At 38.3% G+C, this 16,991-nt stretch overlaps 3 protein-coding genes across 6 annotated transcripts; 2 read left to right on the top strand and 1 right to left on the bottom strand.

Annotated features, from left to right (window-relative positions):
- Positions 1-181: 181 nt before the first annotated feature.
- Positions 182-4,721, top strand: rnf34a (ring finger protein 34a). Of its 2 annotated transcripts, XM_033973064.2 has the most exons (8): positions 198-372; positions 872-1,090; positions 1,296-1,682; positions 1,936-1,986; positions 2,094-2,295; positions 2,654-2,683; positions 2,863-2,904; positions 3,294-4,721. In XM_033973064.2, the coding sequence occupies exons 1-8, from the start codon at positions 367-369 to the stop codon at positions 3,479-3,481; spliced, it is 1,125 nt and encodes a 374-aa protein (XP_033828955.1). In that variant the 5' UTR covers positions 198-366; the 3' UTR covers positions 3,482-4,721. The 2 variants fall into 2 exon arrangements, with proteins under 2 accessions (XP_033828956.1, XP_033828955.1); XM_033973065.2 differs by lacking the exon at positions 2,863-2,904 and having other exon boundaries at positions 182-372.
- A 284-nt stretch (positions 4,722-5,005) lies between these two features.
- Positions 5,006-12,928, bottom strand: kdm2ba (lysine (K)-specific demethylase 2Ba). Of its 3 annotated transcripts, none has more exons than XM_033972345.2 (10): positions 12,784-12,928; positions 9,957-10,196; positions 9,478-9,621; positions 8,724-8,810; positions 8,160-8,423; positions 7,052-7,815; positions 6,804-6,967; positions 6,563-6,724; positions 6,212-6,430; positions 5,006-5,968 (listed from the first exon to the last, which is right to left on the bottom strand). In XM_033972345.2, the coding sequence occupies exons 1-10, from the start codon at positions 12,835-12,837 to the stop codon at positions 5,787-5,789; spliced, it is 2,280 nt and encodes a 759-aa protein (XP_033828236.1). In that variant the 5' UTR covers positions 12,838-12,928; the 3' UTR covers positions 5,006-5,786. The 3 variants fall into 3 exon arrangements, with proteins under 3 accessions (XP_033828236.1, XP_033828235.1, XP_055080159.1); XM_033972344.2 differs by having other exon boundaries at positions 8,160-8,432; positions 12,784-12,922; XM_055224184.1 differs by having other exon boundaries at positions 8,160-8,432; positions 9,957-10,193; positions 12,784-12,916.
- A 751-nt stretch (positions 12,929-13,679) lies between these two features.
- LOC117376776 (calcium release-activated calcium channel protein 1-like) lies at positions 13,680-16,506 on the top strand. Its single transcript, XM_033973316.2, has 2 exons — positions 13,680-14,022; positions 14,692-16,506. Exons 1-2 carry the CDS (start codon positions 13,909-13,911, stop codon positions 15,235-15,237), a joined length of 660 nt encoding a protein of 219 aa, XP_033829207.1. The 5' UTR covers positions 13,680-13,908; the 3' UTR covers positions 15,238-16,506.
- The last annotated feature ends 485 nt before the right edge of the window (positions 16,507-16,991 follow it).

Genomic DNA, 16,991 nt, shown 5'->3' with positions numbered 1-16,991 from the left:
AAACATGGTTGATTACATTATACATCACAAACTATATAACAGTTTAAGGAAAATGACACACAAGTTAAACAGCCCATGTTTCAATGATATTGCAAAAAGTATCTCAAAAAGTAAGTAATTCTATCCAACTATAACGTAGCTCTAAACTGAACCACTAGAGGGCACCAAAACATCGCCCTGTGGCGCCTACCCTCTCCAGCAGAAGAAGACACTCGCAGCTCGGGTTGCTTCTGTGGTTCGCTTCGTTTTTCTTCGCCATCCTGTGTCCTAGACGTTTTCTCGCTATAAAGCTGGATAGCAGGTTGTGAAGATTGCAATGCTTACATTATCAAACTGTCCTCACACGGAAGACACTTCGGTGGTGCAATGAAGGTACGGGTAGCTTTAGCTTTACCACCCTTTATCATGATAACATTTGTTGCACTATCCCTATCACCAGACAGCTAACAGGCAACATGAGCTAATTTAAGGCAAGTGGTTTAATCGCTGTATCTTTTTTAACATAATGTTAGCTTCATTAAAGTGTGAGCATATCATCAATCATGAATCTGAAGTACAGAAAGCAGCACTGACAGCTGTCATCGATACCTCCTGAGTTGCAGCAGCAGTATTAGGCCTGTACACTAACATCAGCTGGTTCATCATAACATTTGCACTGTTACAAAACTGACCCACTATTTTTATTAAAAAACATAGTTTTATGTTTAAATGGTTTATGCATATGCTTGTTTTTGTTGTTTTTATTTAAACGTCAATGTTTTTGCTCTTATCGTCTGTATGTGGGCTATGTTTTATTCTATGGCAATTTCTATTGAAATTGCTATATAAATACATGTATAATAAAAAAATAATAGTTATTTTTTCATGCTAGGCAAATGCCTCCTCTGTGTGGGCTTCATGCTGTGGTTTGCTGAATGAAGTAATGGGAACAGGGGCCGTCCGGGGCCAGCAGCCAGGTTTTGGGGCAGGTGCTGGACCTTTCCGATTCGCCCCTAGTGCAGGATACTCCACATATCCGCCTGCCAGCTCAGGTAGCCCCAACCTTGTGTGCAAGGCTTGTGGCCAAGCCTTTTCTGTCTTCAGGAGGAAGGTATGTTTGAAGACTTATTGTGTTCAATTTTGGGTAGTTTGGATATTTATTTAAAAGTTTGAACATTGTATAGATGTTGAGTTCATGTTTGTTACTCATATTTATAAGCTTAATTCTGAGATTGTTCATCTGGCATTGATGTCATATTTGTTATTTATGTTTGAATGTGCTGAAAATATGTTTTATATTTTTTCTGAATCCGCAGTATATTTGCTGTGACTGCAAAAAAGGCTTCTGCTCCTTGTGCACGGTACTGCAGGAGAATCTGCGCATCTGTGCCACATGTCATTTACTGAAGGCAACGTGTTTCCAGCGGCCAAGGCTCATGCGCCTGCGTGTCAAAGACCTGCGTCTGTACCTCCAGCTACGTAACATTCCCACAGACACATGCAGGGAAAAAGAGGATCTGGTTGAACTGGTGCTGTGTCACCAAGGTATTGAGGAAGAGGACGACCCAGACACCAACAGCCTTCACTCGCGCTCTCTGTACTCTCCCACCCCATCTACCACGCAGTCTGCCTCTGAACTGTCCACCCTTGCTGCCTCTCATGAGCGGCCGCTCAGTGGAAGTGATAGCTCTGATACCACCCCAGTAAGGATGTTTTCACAGTTCAATCTATCTTATTTTAAAAAGCAACACAAAATATAATAAGTAAAATTTTATTCAGTAATACATAAATAAGGGTACTCGGCTTTTCTATTAATCGAGACAAGGAGAATGTGTTGTCATTCACAAGGTACCACTGTCTTCAGAGTCTTGTTCTAATCCTAATCCTTAGTTGACAGCTAGACACACCTGTACTGCCCAAAGTAGCACAGACCAATGTTTGTGTTGTGTGGTGCAGGAAGCTGATGCGGCATCAACATCTCTTCTTCACTTGGAACACACACCTGAGGTGATCATTGTTTTATGTTACAGTAGAGAAATGTCTACAGGCCATATAGTCTGGTCTGGTGGGAGTAATACTTCATCATTTATAAACATTTGTCTTTAATTTTACAGACAAGTCCTCAAACGCGACGCCGGGCCAGAGCCTCTCTATCAGACATATCCAGCCTGGGGGACATTGAAGACCTCTCTGTGCGGCAGCTCAAAGAAATCTTGGCCAGGAACTTTGTAAACTATTCAGGGTGCTGTGAGAAGTGGGAGCTGGTGGAGCGGGTCAGGCGACTGTATCGAGAGACTGAGGAAAACAGAAAATCACGTAAGTTTAGACTTTTATTAATCATTACACTTTAAGATTGTGTTTGGGTTGAATAAGTTTTATAATTTTTGAGAAAGATATTATAATTGTTAGATTACATTCATAGTAAAAAAAAAGTTAATAAAAAAAGATCTAAAATAGCTTTGCCTCTTAATATTGCCATTAAATTATAACAAATTGCAGGTTAGAGGGGTAGATGAAAACAGAACTTTTCTAAGCACTGAAGCATAAATAATGGTTAAGCTTTTAAAAGTCAATTAAGCATAAAATGTCTGAAGCCCTAATATGCATCACAGCTTACTCTTGTAAATCAAATGTACAGGGAATTGTTTACATTTGTTTCTGTTTAACTTTACAGTGGAAAATGTGAGCAGTACTGTAACCACAGGTAACTGTTGTCTTTTTAACCTGGTTTCCTTGTATCATGCACCACATCCTGTTAAGCACTTCTTTGTAAAGTTTCAAAAATATATCAATTAATAATAAGGGCATAGTTTAAGGATGAAATGTATTCCCTGAAATCACATTCTCTCTGTATTTCTTTACTTTCTTTACTTCATTCTAAAGTAATGGCCTTACCCCCTCCTATCTGCAACGGTACTAATGGAGGTAAGGTTATGAATAACTTGTGATTGTAATCTTCACTTACACTTTCAGTAATTGTCTTCATTGTACACCCTCCATTGCTAGCTATGCAAACTGTATAAGGTAAAAAATCTAGTATATCGGGGGAAAAAAAGTATGACGTTAATTGTATCTATGGTCTCTGTGCCACCAAGAGACTGTGGTTGTCATGGAAACATCATGACATTTTCCAAGTGTTTTGTGCACGACCTCATCAAATGACCCACACTTAAAAGTAGTTTTGCTCTGCCCCTGATGTGTCTGCCCCATCACTGCATGGCACAACCACTATTGTTTTGTATTAGTGTTTGTAATAATTTGTTTCATTTGTGTTCACTGTACCCTTTGACAAGCATATATTTTCTGTGTTTTAGATGGTGAAAAGGGTCCATTAACCATCTATGATGATAATCTCTGTCGAATCTGCATGGATGCTGTGATCGACTGTGTTCTTCTGGAGTGTGGTCACATGGTCACCTGCACAAAGTGTGGAAAAAGGATGAACGAGTGCCCCATCTGTAGGCAGTATGTTGTGAGGGCAGTGCATGTTTTTAAATCGTAACCACTGCAGCACCACAGACTGTAACAAGCTCCAAATGCAGCTTACTGCTGCATTGAATCCATTTGAGTCATTCCTAAATTAATATCATTTGTCTGTGTTAGTGTTTTGATTCATAATTTCTTAATACAAAGAATGTGTACCCATGTGCTTGTAAACAAACTTCATCAAATTTGCCTCTAAACTGTACCAAGAAAATGGCTTGGTAAACTTGTAAATAAAAATCCTCAGTTGCTGCAAGTGACATATCATTTAAAAATACCAAGGGATTCCACTATTAGCCACTGGGCAGGAAAACTAGGTGCCAAAACCTCCAGTGCCCTCAAGCATCTCACTCATTCCTCCCATTGGCTGTGGGTCGCTGTATCAAGAGCACATTAAAGGAAAGCACTTTTTCTCCAGATTCATAATTTTTACTGCAGCTCATGCTGGAAGCTGCACACATTTAAACTTGTGCGCTAATAATTTGTTTTGTGATTAGGCAGAAATCTTGATTTTTGTGAACCATTATAAGCACATTTTATGTATTGAACTACACCCAATCATACTGTTTGTCATTACATTGTAATAAGAAATTAGTTGATCATAGCAATAGCTTACTTTAGTCACCTTTGTCCTAACTTGGCCCTTAAGTGGCTCCTAACAGACAAACTGGGTGCTAACTATCTCATGCCATCTTCCCTCTATTTCCAAAATGAATTGTGGATGTGAATCTTTGAATGTTATTTGGAGTGGAATGGTGCATTTTGCTTTGAAGTTCATAGATTAAAATAGAAGTGATGTATTGGGGAAAAAACACATTTATTGACATGTGGTGTAGTATGTATAGAATAATCAACTTGCTAATGTACATTTGCATATATTGATCCTTATGAGATGTATATAACTATATTTTTTCCATTTGATTTGAAGTGTATTTTGAGATTATTTAGGGATATTTTACAGAATCCTTTGTACCTATGTAACGGGCTTTATCCAGAGCATGACAGTAGCCTGTGCATTTGGCTAGGTTTGCCACTCTATATTCTCATCAGGGTTTTTCAGTTTAAAATATTTAGCTCTGCTGTAAACCACATTGAGCCACATGATGCTGCTACCACAGCTCACATCAGTTTTGAATAATTAACTGCACTTTTCTGTTTGCAGGGGTATAAAAATTTGTGCTGCGTTTGGTCTTTGTATTTCGGAATGTTGAGCCTTTTATTTTGGTAATTAAATATTTTAATTAAAATAACTACACCATAACTGTCCTGCTTGTACTCTTGCATTACAGCTGTATGCAGGTTCAAAGGAGTATTATAAAGATTTTAATATTTAGTAGAAATCCATTATCTATCTGTCAAGTATACTACTGTTATATAACCTTAGCCAAGTCTTTGTGGCATAAATCACACACAATGAGTAAGGGTAATGAATAATCTGATAAAAAACAAGTAATACATTAATACTTTGTAACAAACAAGAATATCAAGACTTACCTGGAAAACTAAAATACAATGTATAAAAAATGAAACCCTACACTTAAGATATAGTACAAATGAAAATCTTTTAATGCATTTTTAGCATTTAGTCTTGAATATAAACATTACATTGACCTGAGGTGATTGAGGCAAAACAGCATTTCCCCAACTACAACAACACACTACTGGATACTGTCCCTTGTCCCCTCGAAGAAACAGACTCAAAAGGAAAACCAACTGAGAGGGTCATGGATACTACCATCAACTCAAATGAACCTGATTAAACATTTAAAAACATGACCAAACTCAGACTGCTATATCGAGTTACAGAATAAATATAAACCATTTTATATTATAAAAAAAACAATAAATTAATGTCCAATAGAGTTTAGTGTAACATGGCATTTGAGGACCAACATACATTCTTATTCATACACCATTTGATAATTTAGATGCATCACTGTACATTTATTTTCTGTTACAAAGGTTACACCTATGTTTGAACACAAGTTATGGCACACAGCTGACAGTGTAGTGTTGAGGCCAAGAAAATTCTCACATGCTTTGCAAGTCATAATGAAATATAACTCCTGAGTGGATGTAGGAAATTATGTAAACTCATGAAATGTTGCTTGTATAAAAATACTGTTTCTAATATTAAAAAACAACTGGTAAAGCACATCTTTATAAAATGACTCCAACTCAAACATGCAAACCTTTGCTGTCTATTTACAAGATAATTAGTGAGCTTAGATCGCATTACTATTATGTCACAGTCTGTTAAAGAGGAAAGCTCTTCATTAAGTGCATGGAAACATTTATTTTTATTTGCAGATTTTTGCAAAAGACTAGCTTGTCTTCTGTAGGAGTTTTTCCTCTGTCAGCCTGAAGGGGACACTCACGGACATTTCTGCGATAAACCGCTCACATGCAGTCTTTGTCACCTGCTTACAGAACCGGAGGTCGATCTGACAGATGCTGCCACAGCGCTTGAAGAAGGTTAAGGAGTGGTCTGTAACTCGATTACATACTGAAAAGAGAAGAAAGGATTTTTGATTACAACAAATAAATCAAATGTAAAAAAAACCTCATTGTTCAATAGTTCAGATCATAATTTGATACAACTTTTCATTTTATACACTAAATAACCAGGAGATAAATGCTACTGCAAGCTCAAAATGGTTAGGTCTGTGCACAGTGGAGAGCCCCAGTATGAAAAGACCAGACTGTTCAACAAGTAATTTGTCAAATCCAGTTCGTGCTCATTTCTCACCTGAGAGGTTGATTTCTGTGAGGGAGTCCCGTGTAGTGGTCCCAGCCGCTGTCAGCAAGTTCACTGACTGGTCGTTGATGTGGTTGCAGTAGCTCAGGTCCAGCCTGGACAAATATGGCATCTGTCGACTGATCATACGCAGAGACGTGTCTGTGATGTCCAGTCCCGCTAGACGCAGGTCCTCCACATTACGAAGTTTGCACCGATTATCCAACTGACCTGTGAGCAATATATCAGAGGGTCACTATTGAAGATAGTGAAAATGGGCATACTGACAAAGTTGGTCCTTTCATAACCCATTCTAAAATAAATCAGTTGTTACAAAGTACTGTAAGTATTAGACATAAATACCTGGTCTGTTGTCTGTAGGGGGTGAGAGGAGGTCCCTCATCTGTGCGTCTTTGAGCCCTTCCACCCACTGGACATCCAGAGTGCGCAGGAGAGGACAAGTGGCGGTACAGAGGGCAGACACAGCAGCCCAAGAACATCCAGACAACTTGAGCACTCTCAGACCTGAAACACAATTCAAATACAATATTAAAAATAACACCAAATAATACATTAAAAAGGGCTAAATGTTTGTATTATTTACCTGGTAACCTGTTGATCAACCAGCACAGTTGTTTCTTGGAAATATTGGTCCAACTGAGGTCCAAAGACTGTGGCTGTCGGCGGATAATGCCACTCAACATGAGAGGAGTGATGGAAGTACGGCGATTTAGATCAATCTTTTTCCAAAGACTTTTATCACAGCACCTGATAGCAACAAAAGATTTCAGATTATAATCATTGAAAGTACTTTGCCATTTTGCTCAAAAGATACAATGCCATTGTGCTTACCATCGATTCCAGGTTTTGCACACTCTCATGCACACGCAGAGCTCCTGGTGGGACAGATAGCCGAAAATCTTCATCCAGACCTCCCTTTGTATTATATGAGTTTTCCCATCTTTCAAAGGCAGCCTGTCAGGAGGGGGGCTTATAGGAGGAGGCCGAATGACATGCCTCTCCATCTGGACACACTTGGGTGGAGAGCGGGGAGGGACTGGCCTAGTGGTTGGGGTGCTCCTGTTAAAGCCCAGGGGCGTGATCTGATTGGGGTAGAAGTGGCGGAGCTCCCAGGCCGTTCCGTTCATCTCTTTGGCCTTTAGGTGGGCCCTCTGTTCACCTATGTCGCTGCCATTTCGGAATAACTTTTTCGGTTCTTCGTTCTCACTTTCTGGCTCGGATTTGAGAGGTTGTCTGTTTTCATTTGCTAAGCAGTCTTCAGATTTTTGTATTTCATGGTTTAGGGCCTTACTCAGCTCCCGGCTCAGCTCTCTATTGGGTAATCGCTTCTTGCGTCTAGCTTTTGGGCGCGGCCCTCTTTCCTGTGTCTCGCTTCCTCCTTCACTGCTGGGACCAGCCTGTGGGGAGCTGCACAGCGACTGATCGCTGTCGGCAACAGGAGTCTTAAGGAAAGGAAAGGAAAGTTCACTCCTTGAGTCCTTGTCATCCACTTCCTCCTCAGTGTCTCCTAAACGACTTCTCCTTTCATAACTGCGATAGTGATGCTCCCTTCCATCACCATCCTCTACATCATCATCTTCCACCTCAGCCTTTATCTGAAAGGCAAATCAGAATTTCACAACATCACTCACTATGTTTATATAAACAGTCCGGTCATGCTTTTTATGCAATTATTGTCTCTTTTCTCTTGATAACCAGTCAGACCACTCATGTCCTGGTCTACATGCAGGTCAGAAAAGCAAGAAGTGCAATTGGGGTGCTAAGACTGACACATTCAGGGGCATCTTGTAATTTCCCATTACCACTAACCTGTGCTGTTATAATTTCTAATACAAGCTACATGCAGATATTTAAGTAAAAGCTAATTCACGCAAGCATTTTTTAATTCACACAATATACATTTTTAGATGCAATTATTTGAAGATGTCCCATAACTCACCCGTTTCCTTCCACCCATGTCGTCATCATCATCTTCAAACAGTTTGCGTTTCTTCCTCAGTTTGTCCTCAGGGCGGGGTTTGCTGAGGCCACTGGGCGTGAGCAGTGGGGGCTGTCTGTGCAGGGGCTCGTACCTTGGGGTCTCATCCCGCTCTACTCTCCTTTTACCTGATGAGCAGTCGGCCTCCTCCCTCCCAGGTTTCTGCTCCCTCAGTAAAGAGCCGGGCAGATTGGACGCATACTTGAACCCCGGACCTCGTTTTTGCTTCAATGCCAAAAGGGACAAAAATAACAAAAAGACTTTATACCTTATGCCTAATAGTACACACATGTTGTACATGCTACTATAAATTATTAATAACATATGACACTGAATGTTTTCAAGTGTATACTCAAGAAAAAAAAAAAAAATTCAATGATTAAAATAATCTTTCAGCCAAATTTTTTCAATAATAGGTTTAACAAAGTTATATACACACACACATGTAACTGTATTTATGTATTTGTATTCATTCTTCCAAAAAGACTACAATGACATTTATGACATACACATAGTTGTACTCACTTTTCCGCTCTTGCCTGCATGGTTGCATTTAGGACACTCCCAGCAATTTGGCAGTTCATCATTTACAACACCAGTGGCATCGCTAACCTATCAAAAGTAAAAAAGAAGCATAAATATAAAAATACAGATCATTCTTATGTACATAATTTACATTAAATCAACTCTTAAGACACAAAAAGTGAAAGTAACTAATGTGGTAAGCGTGTTTATTGTTTAAGCAAAACACTAGTGTTTGAGTCAGCTGCCAAAGAATGCATTTTCACTGCCTTACATTATATTGGTGCCAAAAAGGTTGTTTCATATTAAAAAGAAACTTGAACTAACTAAAATGGGAGTTAACCTGGAACTAAACCTGTACTGGACCAGGACTAAAACTGGAACAAACTAAGTCAGCATCAGGAGTCAAACTAGGACTAAATCAGGACAAGTGTGAACACACCCATAGGCACCATTTGACATATCTAAAAACTTATTTAGATTGTGCCAACAGTGGATTGATGAACTCTAACTGAAAAAATCCCTGCAGTAACATAATGGTTTGGCAGGAGTCTGTGCTGAATGACTCATAGTGTATGACTGTATGATGAGTGTGTTGAGAGTTACACAAACAGCATGTCAACATCATTCCCACAATCCTTTGCCACCACTCCAGCTCAAAGATTTAGTCATCATTATTAACAATAGACTTAGAATTTCTGGCACACCACCCTCCTATAGATGAGCAATACCGTGGATGACTTAACAGTTGCTGTACCTTGAGGCAGTTCGGATGGACAATCTCATTGCAGATAGAGCATTCCATTAGCATGAAGTTAAATTTGTCCTCCTCGTCCTCCACTGTATCCTCCTTCCCAGCCTCTTTACACACCACACAGACGGCAGTGTGCGGCAGGACAGGCTACAAACAGACACAGTTAAAATTTAAGAATATATGTGATACACCTGTGCACTAATAACAGTATTTATCTGTTACAAATATATAATGATTGTTTAATTATTTACAATATTTTTGATTAATAATAATACATAAATAGCTTATCGTTATAAGTATCATGCACTAACTGTAAATAAAGTATAGTAGCAATTTCATCACATTCTGACAGTTGCTTTTTTGAGCATTTAAATTGTTATTACTGGAGCATATAAAATAATTAGTTTCCTTGTCTGAATACCCAATGAACAAACAGAAGATGATAATACTATCACCACTTTTATCAAAGAGTGGAGACTTACAGCAATGCACTGCCTCATAATGCAGGACTGCTTCATGCGTCCAGGACCTCCGAACTTCTTCATATCTTTACAGAAGTGGCACTCTCCACACTCGGTCCGGAGGCACGCCTCACAACGCCTGCATCTTGTCCTCCGGCGGCGGGCTCCGGACGTGCTCCGACTTGACGGCAGTTTAACGGCCGGTGTCGCTGATGCTGCCACTGCTGCCATCTTGGGCTTTGGACGACTGGCTGTCCTCTGCTGAAAGATCCAAAGCCATTCTAGTAGGTTTATTTATTAAAAATGCGAATCAAATACAATTATTCCTCTTTTAATTATCAATAATATTTTACTAAATTAGGCTTTTGAGTTTTAATTTCCAAAATGGTCTAATTTAGCTTTTATTTTATTTTGATAATATTACTGAAAGACCAGCACTTTAGTAATTGATCATCATCTTTTTTGTACTGGATGGGTGGAAGGATGCAACCAACCTCAAAATCAGTGAAAATCGTATGCTTTGCATTTTCACACTTATTTATAGCTTTTTCCTTGTTGCCATGGCGGCCTGTAACATAAGCACTAGAAAAACAGAAATCATAAATAGACTGAAGCCTGCACTGCAAGACAGTGATTCTTGCTTGAGCTGGGCAAGTTTCCTAAGCAACCAACTCATTTGCCTCACCGACGGCATCTATTTGAATGTACAGTGAAGATAGATAAAGGAAACACTTTCTCCTACTGTAGTTTTAGTAAACAAAACTAGAGCTGTATACACTACAAGTGATATATAGTAAGTATAGATATTTTTTTTTAACTGTCATGATTTAGTTTTGCATATTTAAAAACATACATAAAATATTAAAAATATAATGTTTTCTTTTTTTATTACAGAGATCTACCAAATGAACGCCTACTGATATGTTCTATGGTCAGAAAAGCAGGTAAAACAAGACACACAGGAGATAATGGACAAACAAGTCTCAACGGTTAAAATGAGAACAGAAACTACTTTCAGAATGTGTTTGGCAAATATACAAATAATTGCTGAATATATATATTTTTTAATATATATATTTTATTTATTATGGCATCAAACTGCATAGTAGATTTATTATAAATTTGCCTAATAGCAACTGTTCACTGCAATATTACCTTCAAAATTAGTAAAGCTGTATATATTATTGTTTTCATAAATGTTCAGTAACACATGTGCAATATTAAAGACTAAACTCAGTTGCAGATATTAAACATTGCTCAACATGAAACCTGGTTTCTGTGTGACCCATTTTTCAGAGACAGATTTCAATGTGTAAGTGTTTGGGCTAATAAGACTCTTGCAAAACTTTGCATATATTTACCTTTATACTTTGCAGTATATTGAAAACAGCTTCAGGCAAATCAGATGTCAGTTTCTGCATTTTCCAACAACAACAACAACAACAACAACAACAACAACAACAACAACAACAACAACAACAACTCTGACTGAAAAGATAAAGTGTGAAGAGACAGGGCTAAAATGGTACATTTCATTTTGCAGCCTGTGGACCCTTTGCTCCAGTCAGCTGACCATCCTTACTGTAAGTGTGGAATAATATGACAGGAATTTGGGATTGGTTGCTCTGACTCCTGAACAAAAACATGGCTTGTATTATTTCCTTTATTGAAACCGTTTGACTCAGCTTCTTTGTACAGAAAGAGAAAGTCTCAAGACTAATCATCCACTGGTATTTTCACAAACATTGTTGGTGGTTCAGCCTCAAAAACAAGTGAATAAGCTACATCTGAAGATATTTCCTGGTTGTTCCAGTTATTATACATTACAACATTGTCTAAGTGACTCAATCTTAAGTAAGCAGCAGCTGAACAATGCATAGCATTTTTTTTTTTTTTCAAATTAATGTAGGGCAAATAATCAAGTACAGTAATATTTCATATGGCCATTTTGCATTTTGACACAATTCTAATGATTATTTATTTAATTAAAATTTATATATATATATATATATATATATATATATATATATATATATATATATACACACATATATATATATAATTATTTTATTTTTTTTAACTAAGCTCAAATAAAATAAGCATATGTTGGTTATTCATATTGTGGATTTTGTAAACAAACTTATTTTATTTTAATGCAAAATGAAAGCACTTTAAATGAATATTGTGGAAATTTTGGTCAATTTATTTGACTCTAGTTTGAGACCCTCTGGTCAATCCAAGAAATAAGTACAGCTACTATTGTTTGCGTTCCCCCATCCCCCTCCTCTGTCCCAGGCTGGACAACATTTTGCCCCAAAGCAGCCTTAAAGGCACAGGGGAGTGGGGCAGCTTTAAGGAAATTATCGCAATTTTGCAAGAGGAAGTAGAAGGATTTGATGTCCACAGTCTAGTACAGGATGTGGCCCACACAGCTACAACAATATAATGTGAGCATATTATGTGGCTATGTATGTTAAAAAGAAAGACGTGTGTTTTGGATAAATTGTCTGGTCAAATTGGGTCAGTTGCGGCTAACAGAGAGATAGCCTACTTCAAGGAGCATATAGGGCACTGTTTACAGGTCATTGGGCAGCCAGAATTAATAGATAACATTTACATAAAAAGTGTGAATACGCTATCACTGTGTATCTGTAAAGTGTTAAATGAAAACTTAAATTTGGCGAGGATAGCCCACATTTTAAACTAAAAGCAAATGAGAGAAAGAGCGTGTGAAAGACCTCAGACTACTACACAATATTTCCGCCCCAAAACATTAGTTAGCTTCTACATGTGAAACACTAACCAAAACAAATCCATGAGGTGGCTGTGAATAAACGGCTAGACTGACCTGCTCAGACTCTGAATCATATTCCTCGTCGTCTCCGCTCATTGACAAGGCCATAGCTCCACACTCTCACATCGTTTGTGAGAGAAAACTAACATGGCTGAACAAACCTCCCGTTCACACTCCGCCTCCACTGCGCACCCCCACTGCGCACCGCGCCGACGCAACGCAGCGACGCACAAGGGCGCAGCAGCACGGCCGTGCGAGAGTAGGGCGAGAGCCGGGCGAGAACCGGGCGAGAACCGGGTTAGAGCAGGGCAAGAGCCGGGGGAACAGAACAGCTGCTGGCAAATGTTGGCCAGTAGGTCGCAAGGTTTGGGTAATAATTATTAATAATAATTTTGTGATTGCAGTGTTCCAATGTTAAGAAAATAACATGGATAATGAAGCACATAACACCTTATTGTACAATCTATTCATGTTGTTGTACTGAAATTGTGTTGTGTAGCTCAGTGTGAGTAGAGAGTGTACATGTCCTGAGCTTTAATTTTACTTGCTTCTCAATAGGTAATTTACTAAAGTCTGACTATTGGTTACTGGATGATTTTGTGAACTTGTATTCCTGGGTGTTACAATTTATCAAACATAACATAAACAATGACACAGACTGCCCTAGACCTTTTAGCACTCACTAATATTGTGTTACGACGCCATCTTGTGGCTAAAGAATGAAATTGAAAGGGAAGGAAGGAAACTCAAGAAGGCTTCAGTTTAATTAAAGTTTACAACCTATCATGCAGGCACCCAAAACGCCACATTGCGCTTTTAACTAGGTTATGAAGGTGCTACACTCCTGGTGTAGACCTGATATTAATCTAAAGAGTGAAGGTTAAAACAATAATGCCTTTGAGTCACAGAGGGAGCACATATCTATTACATTATGGCACAGCTGCAGGGTCTGCTGTGTAGAGCATGGGATTGTGGGTATCTTGTGTTTCCTGATTGACTCCGACAGTCAGCTGTTCCTACAAAATTGTCAAAGAGTTTGTTTATCGGTCTTGTTAGCGTAGGCTTATTTAGTCTAAACGCGACACAGTGGCGTTGTGTTTGTGGTGTTACGTCGAGGCAAACTCTGTCCCGCTAAATTAGGCAACATAAAACTATCGTAACTTTGGAACAAGTCGCGGAATGAGTTTGAACGAGCACTCCTTGCAGGCGCTTTCATGGAGAAAACTTTACTTGAGTCGAGCTAAACTGAAAGCCACCAGCCGCACCTCAGCCTTGTTGTCTGGATTTGCGATGGTAAGACACTTTTGGAGAATGAATCCGTCTTTGTTACACCCAGATTGTAGCAGTGCAGAGGAATGACTCCAGGCACAGTGACGCAGATTGTTTGTATATGTGCACCCCGCAATGCAAATAACGCAAACTACTATAATTTACTGTGTTAGGCCTAACTGGTTAAAAACTTATGCAGTTATACCTACAATATTAAAGCAGAAGGCAATTGATAAGTAAAGAAAGCAGCCTAAATGCACTTTATTCAAGCTATTTCTTTCAACTGTGTGCATTTGGTACATTCAAGAGAAGTTATAGGGAAGTTATAGTTGTTTAATAGCGGAAGAGGCACCACATAGTAAGTTGTAGGCTAATAGAAAAGAGTTTAAAAGTAGTAGTAGCAGCCTAGTAAGACGTAGGCTAGAATTTGTAGTGGTGGTGGTGGTGGTGGTGGTGGTGGTGGTGGTACAACACAATGGTAGTACTTCCTGTTGTCCTCTTTTCTGTTACCTTTGAAATGTCATCTGTCTGTGTCTACATAATTATATCAGTGAGAGTGTGACATTAGACTTAAGCTAAATCTTTTGATCCCAGAGGAAAAATACTTGGCAAAGGCTACAGTTACTTAATAGCCCACAATAAAACACTAATAGCATTACTTTTATCTATAATGTCATATTTCTTCCTGTTTAGGTTGCCATGGTGGAAGTGCAGTTGGAGGCTGAACATGTGCATGTGTACCCCCCTGGACTCCTCATTGCCTTCAGCGCCTGTACCACTGTCCTGGTTGCAGTGCATCTTTTTGCCCTCATGATCAGCACCTGCATTCTCCCCAATCTGGAAGCAGTCAGCAATGTCCACAACCTAAATTCGGTCAATGAATCTCCCCATGAGCGCATGCACCACTACATCGAGCTGGCATGGGCTTTTTCAACAGTTATTGGTACCCTCCTCTTTCTTACTGAGGTCATGCTGTTATGCTGGGTCAAGTTCCTACCTCTCAAACTCAGCAATGATGGCAAAAATGGGACTATCAGCTCTGGAGAGGCAGCGGCCATTGCTTCCACCTGTATCATGGTGCCATTTGGGATCGTGTTCATACTGTTTGCCGTGCACTTCTACCGCACACTGGTGAGCCACAAAACCGACAGGCAGATCAGGGAGCTGGAGCAGGTCATCCGCCTTCAGAACCAGCTCGACCATAGGGCTGAGAATGACGAGCTCAAGGCGTTCCCTTAAGGAAATATAAGGACAAATTACATTAAAGTAGAGCCAGAATCTAAAGGGAATAGTTGGCATTTTGGGCATAATCTTTTTTACATATCAACATAAAGCTTGTGGTGAGTTTCTACACTTCCAGAATTGCAAAAAATATTGGCCAATGGCCTTTCCTGTGAAGTTAGAATGTCAGTTACTCTTATAAATTCTGAGCCCTCATCTATTTACTGTGTGCGAAAAGTTTTTTACCTATTGTAAATGTGCAATGCTTGTATTATGCAAGGATTCTTTGGATCCCACACTATAGTTTTTAAAATCTGTCCATTAACTTAACTTGTCCAATTCAATTTGAAATGCTTCATATCAGTTAAATCCAAATTGCACAAGGTGCAGTATTTCCAGCATTTATGTTTTAATCCTGTTACAAAAGTTAATTAGGCCAATCTCATTAATTCAGAATGCCATTAATTTTATCACCATAATTTATTCAATTGGTATAAATGGATGAATAAAATAGGAACCTTTCAACTAAAATTACATTTTGGTTGATGTTCATGTGGTATTTAGCCAACTTCTGGTCGACAGACACTTATGATCAGCATTTTTAAAACTGAGATTAAACCTGAGATTAATTATCTCAGGTTTAGATTTTTAAAGGTCTTCACAATCACAATTTCATATTTTTGTCACAATTTATAAAGTGTACCAATGGTTATGTGAACTTATACATAAAATATATAATACATCTTAAAACATTATGTTAAAACAGGGTTATATAAGATGATATTTGCTTAAGTTTGAACTCCTTTGTTACTTTAGTTATATGGGAGAAAATTATTGAAGGGAAATATTGTAGTGTTTTTGTTAAAAATTGAAATATGCCTCTGGTGGTTACAGCTTTTACATAGAAGTATGTTTTGTAAATCGTGTTTGGTACTTTTTTATTTTCTGTTTGCTCAACCTTTGTTACTACTTAATGCTTTAATGAAATGCTGGATATTTATTGTCATTGGCCTATGGCACATTGCACAGTATTTTTAAAGATTTAAACAGAATAGGGAGAACTAATTTTGATTGGTACACAATTCTATGGTTCTGAACTTTGGCATCTTTATCATTGCCACTGGATCATGTTAAAACTGCATGACACGCATTTTGACAGCAACATTGGTTCTTTATTTATTTATTTTTATTTTGTGTTGCGCTTTAATACTGTTTACTGCATGTGAAATTGTACAAACATGCACTATGGTCACATGACCACTATGAAAATAAATTATTACTATGTAATAGACTTGTTTGTTTTCCTAATGTACAAAAATATAGACATATTACTAATTTTTGTGTCTGTAGCTGACAAAATGAAGATTCAGTTTCTCCTAAAAACCTCCTGGACAGTGTTAAGATGGTGCTGTGTCTTCAGATCCAGAGCTGTTTACAATGGAGATTATCCTGAGATAAACAGGTGTCAGTGCAGCATGCTGAATGTATAAGAAACTGTCATCACACTCACTTTACAATTGGCCTATAACTAAATGCATGTCTTCTCAAAAATAATCGTAAGCTAAAAAACCTTTTAATTCCTCTATCCATATAATAGACCTGTGTAGAGTACTTCACAAAACATGCAGTCGTAAAACATTTAAAAATATATATTTATAGAGGACCACTGCATGGTTCTCAATTGTTCATTTCATATTCTAATTACTGAAGACAAAATATCATTATCACAGCCTCTTCAAGTAATAGTATTATTATAAACAAAGTGACACAGT

This window comes from Periophthalmus magnuspinnatus, chromosome 9 (assembly GCF_009829125.3).
Source record: "Periophthalmus magnuspinnatus isolate fPerMag1 chromosome 9, fPerMag1.2.pri, whole genome shotgun sequence".
In the NCBI taxonomy this organism is placed as follows: Eukaryota; Metazoa; Chordata; class Actinopteri; order Gobiiformes; family Gobiidae; genus Periophthalmus; species Periophthalmus magnuspinnatus.
The sequence above is the reverse complement of the archived record's forward strand: the minus strand, read 5'-3'. Positions and strand labels throughout refer to the sequence as shown.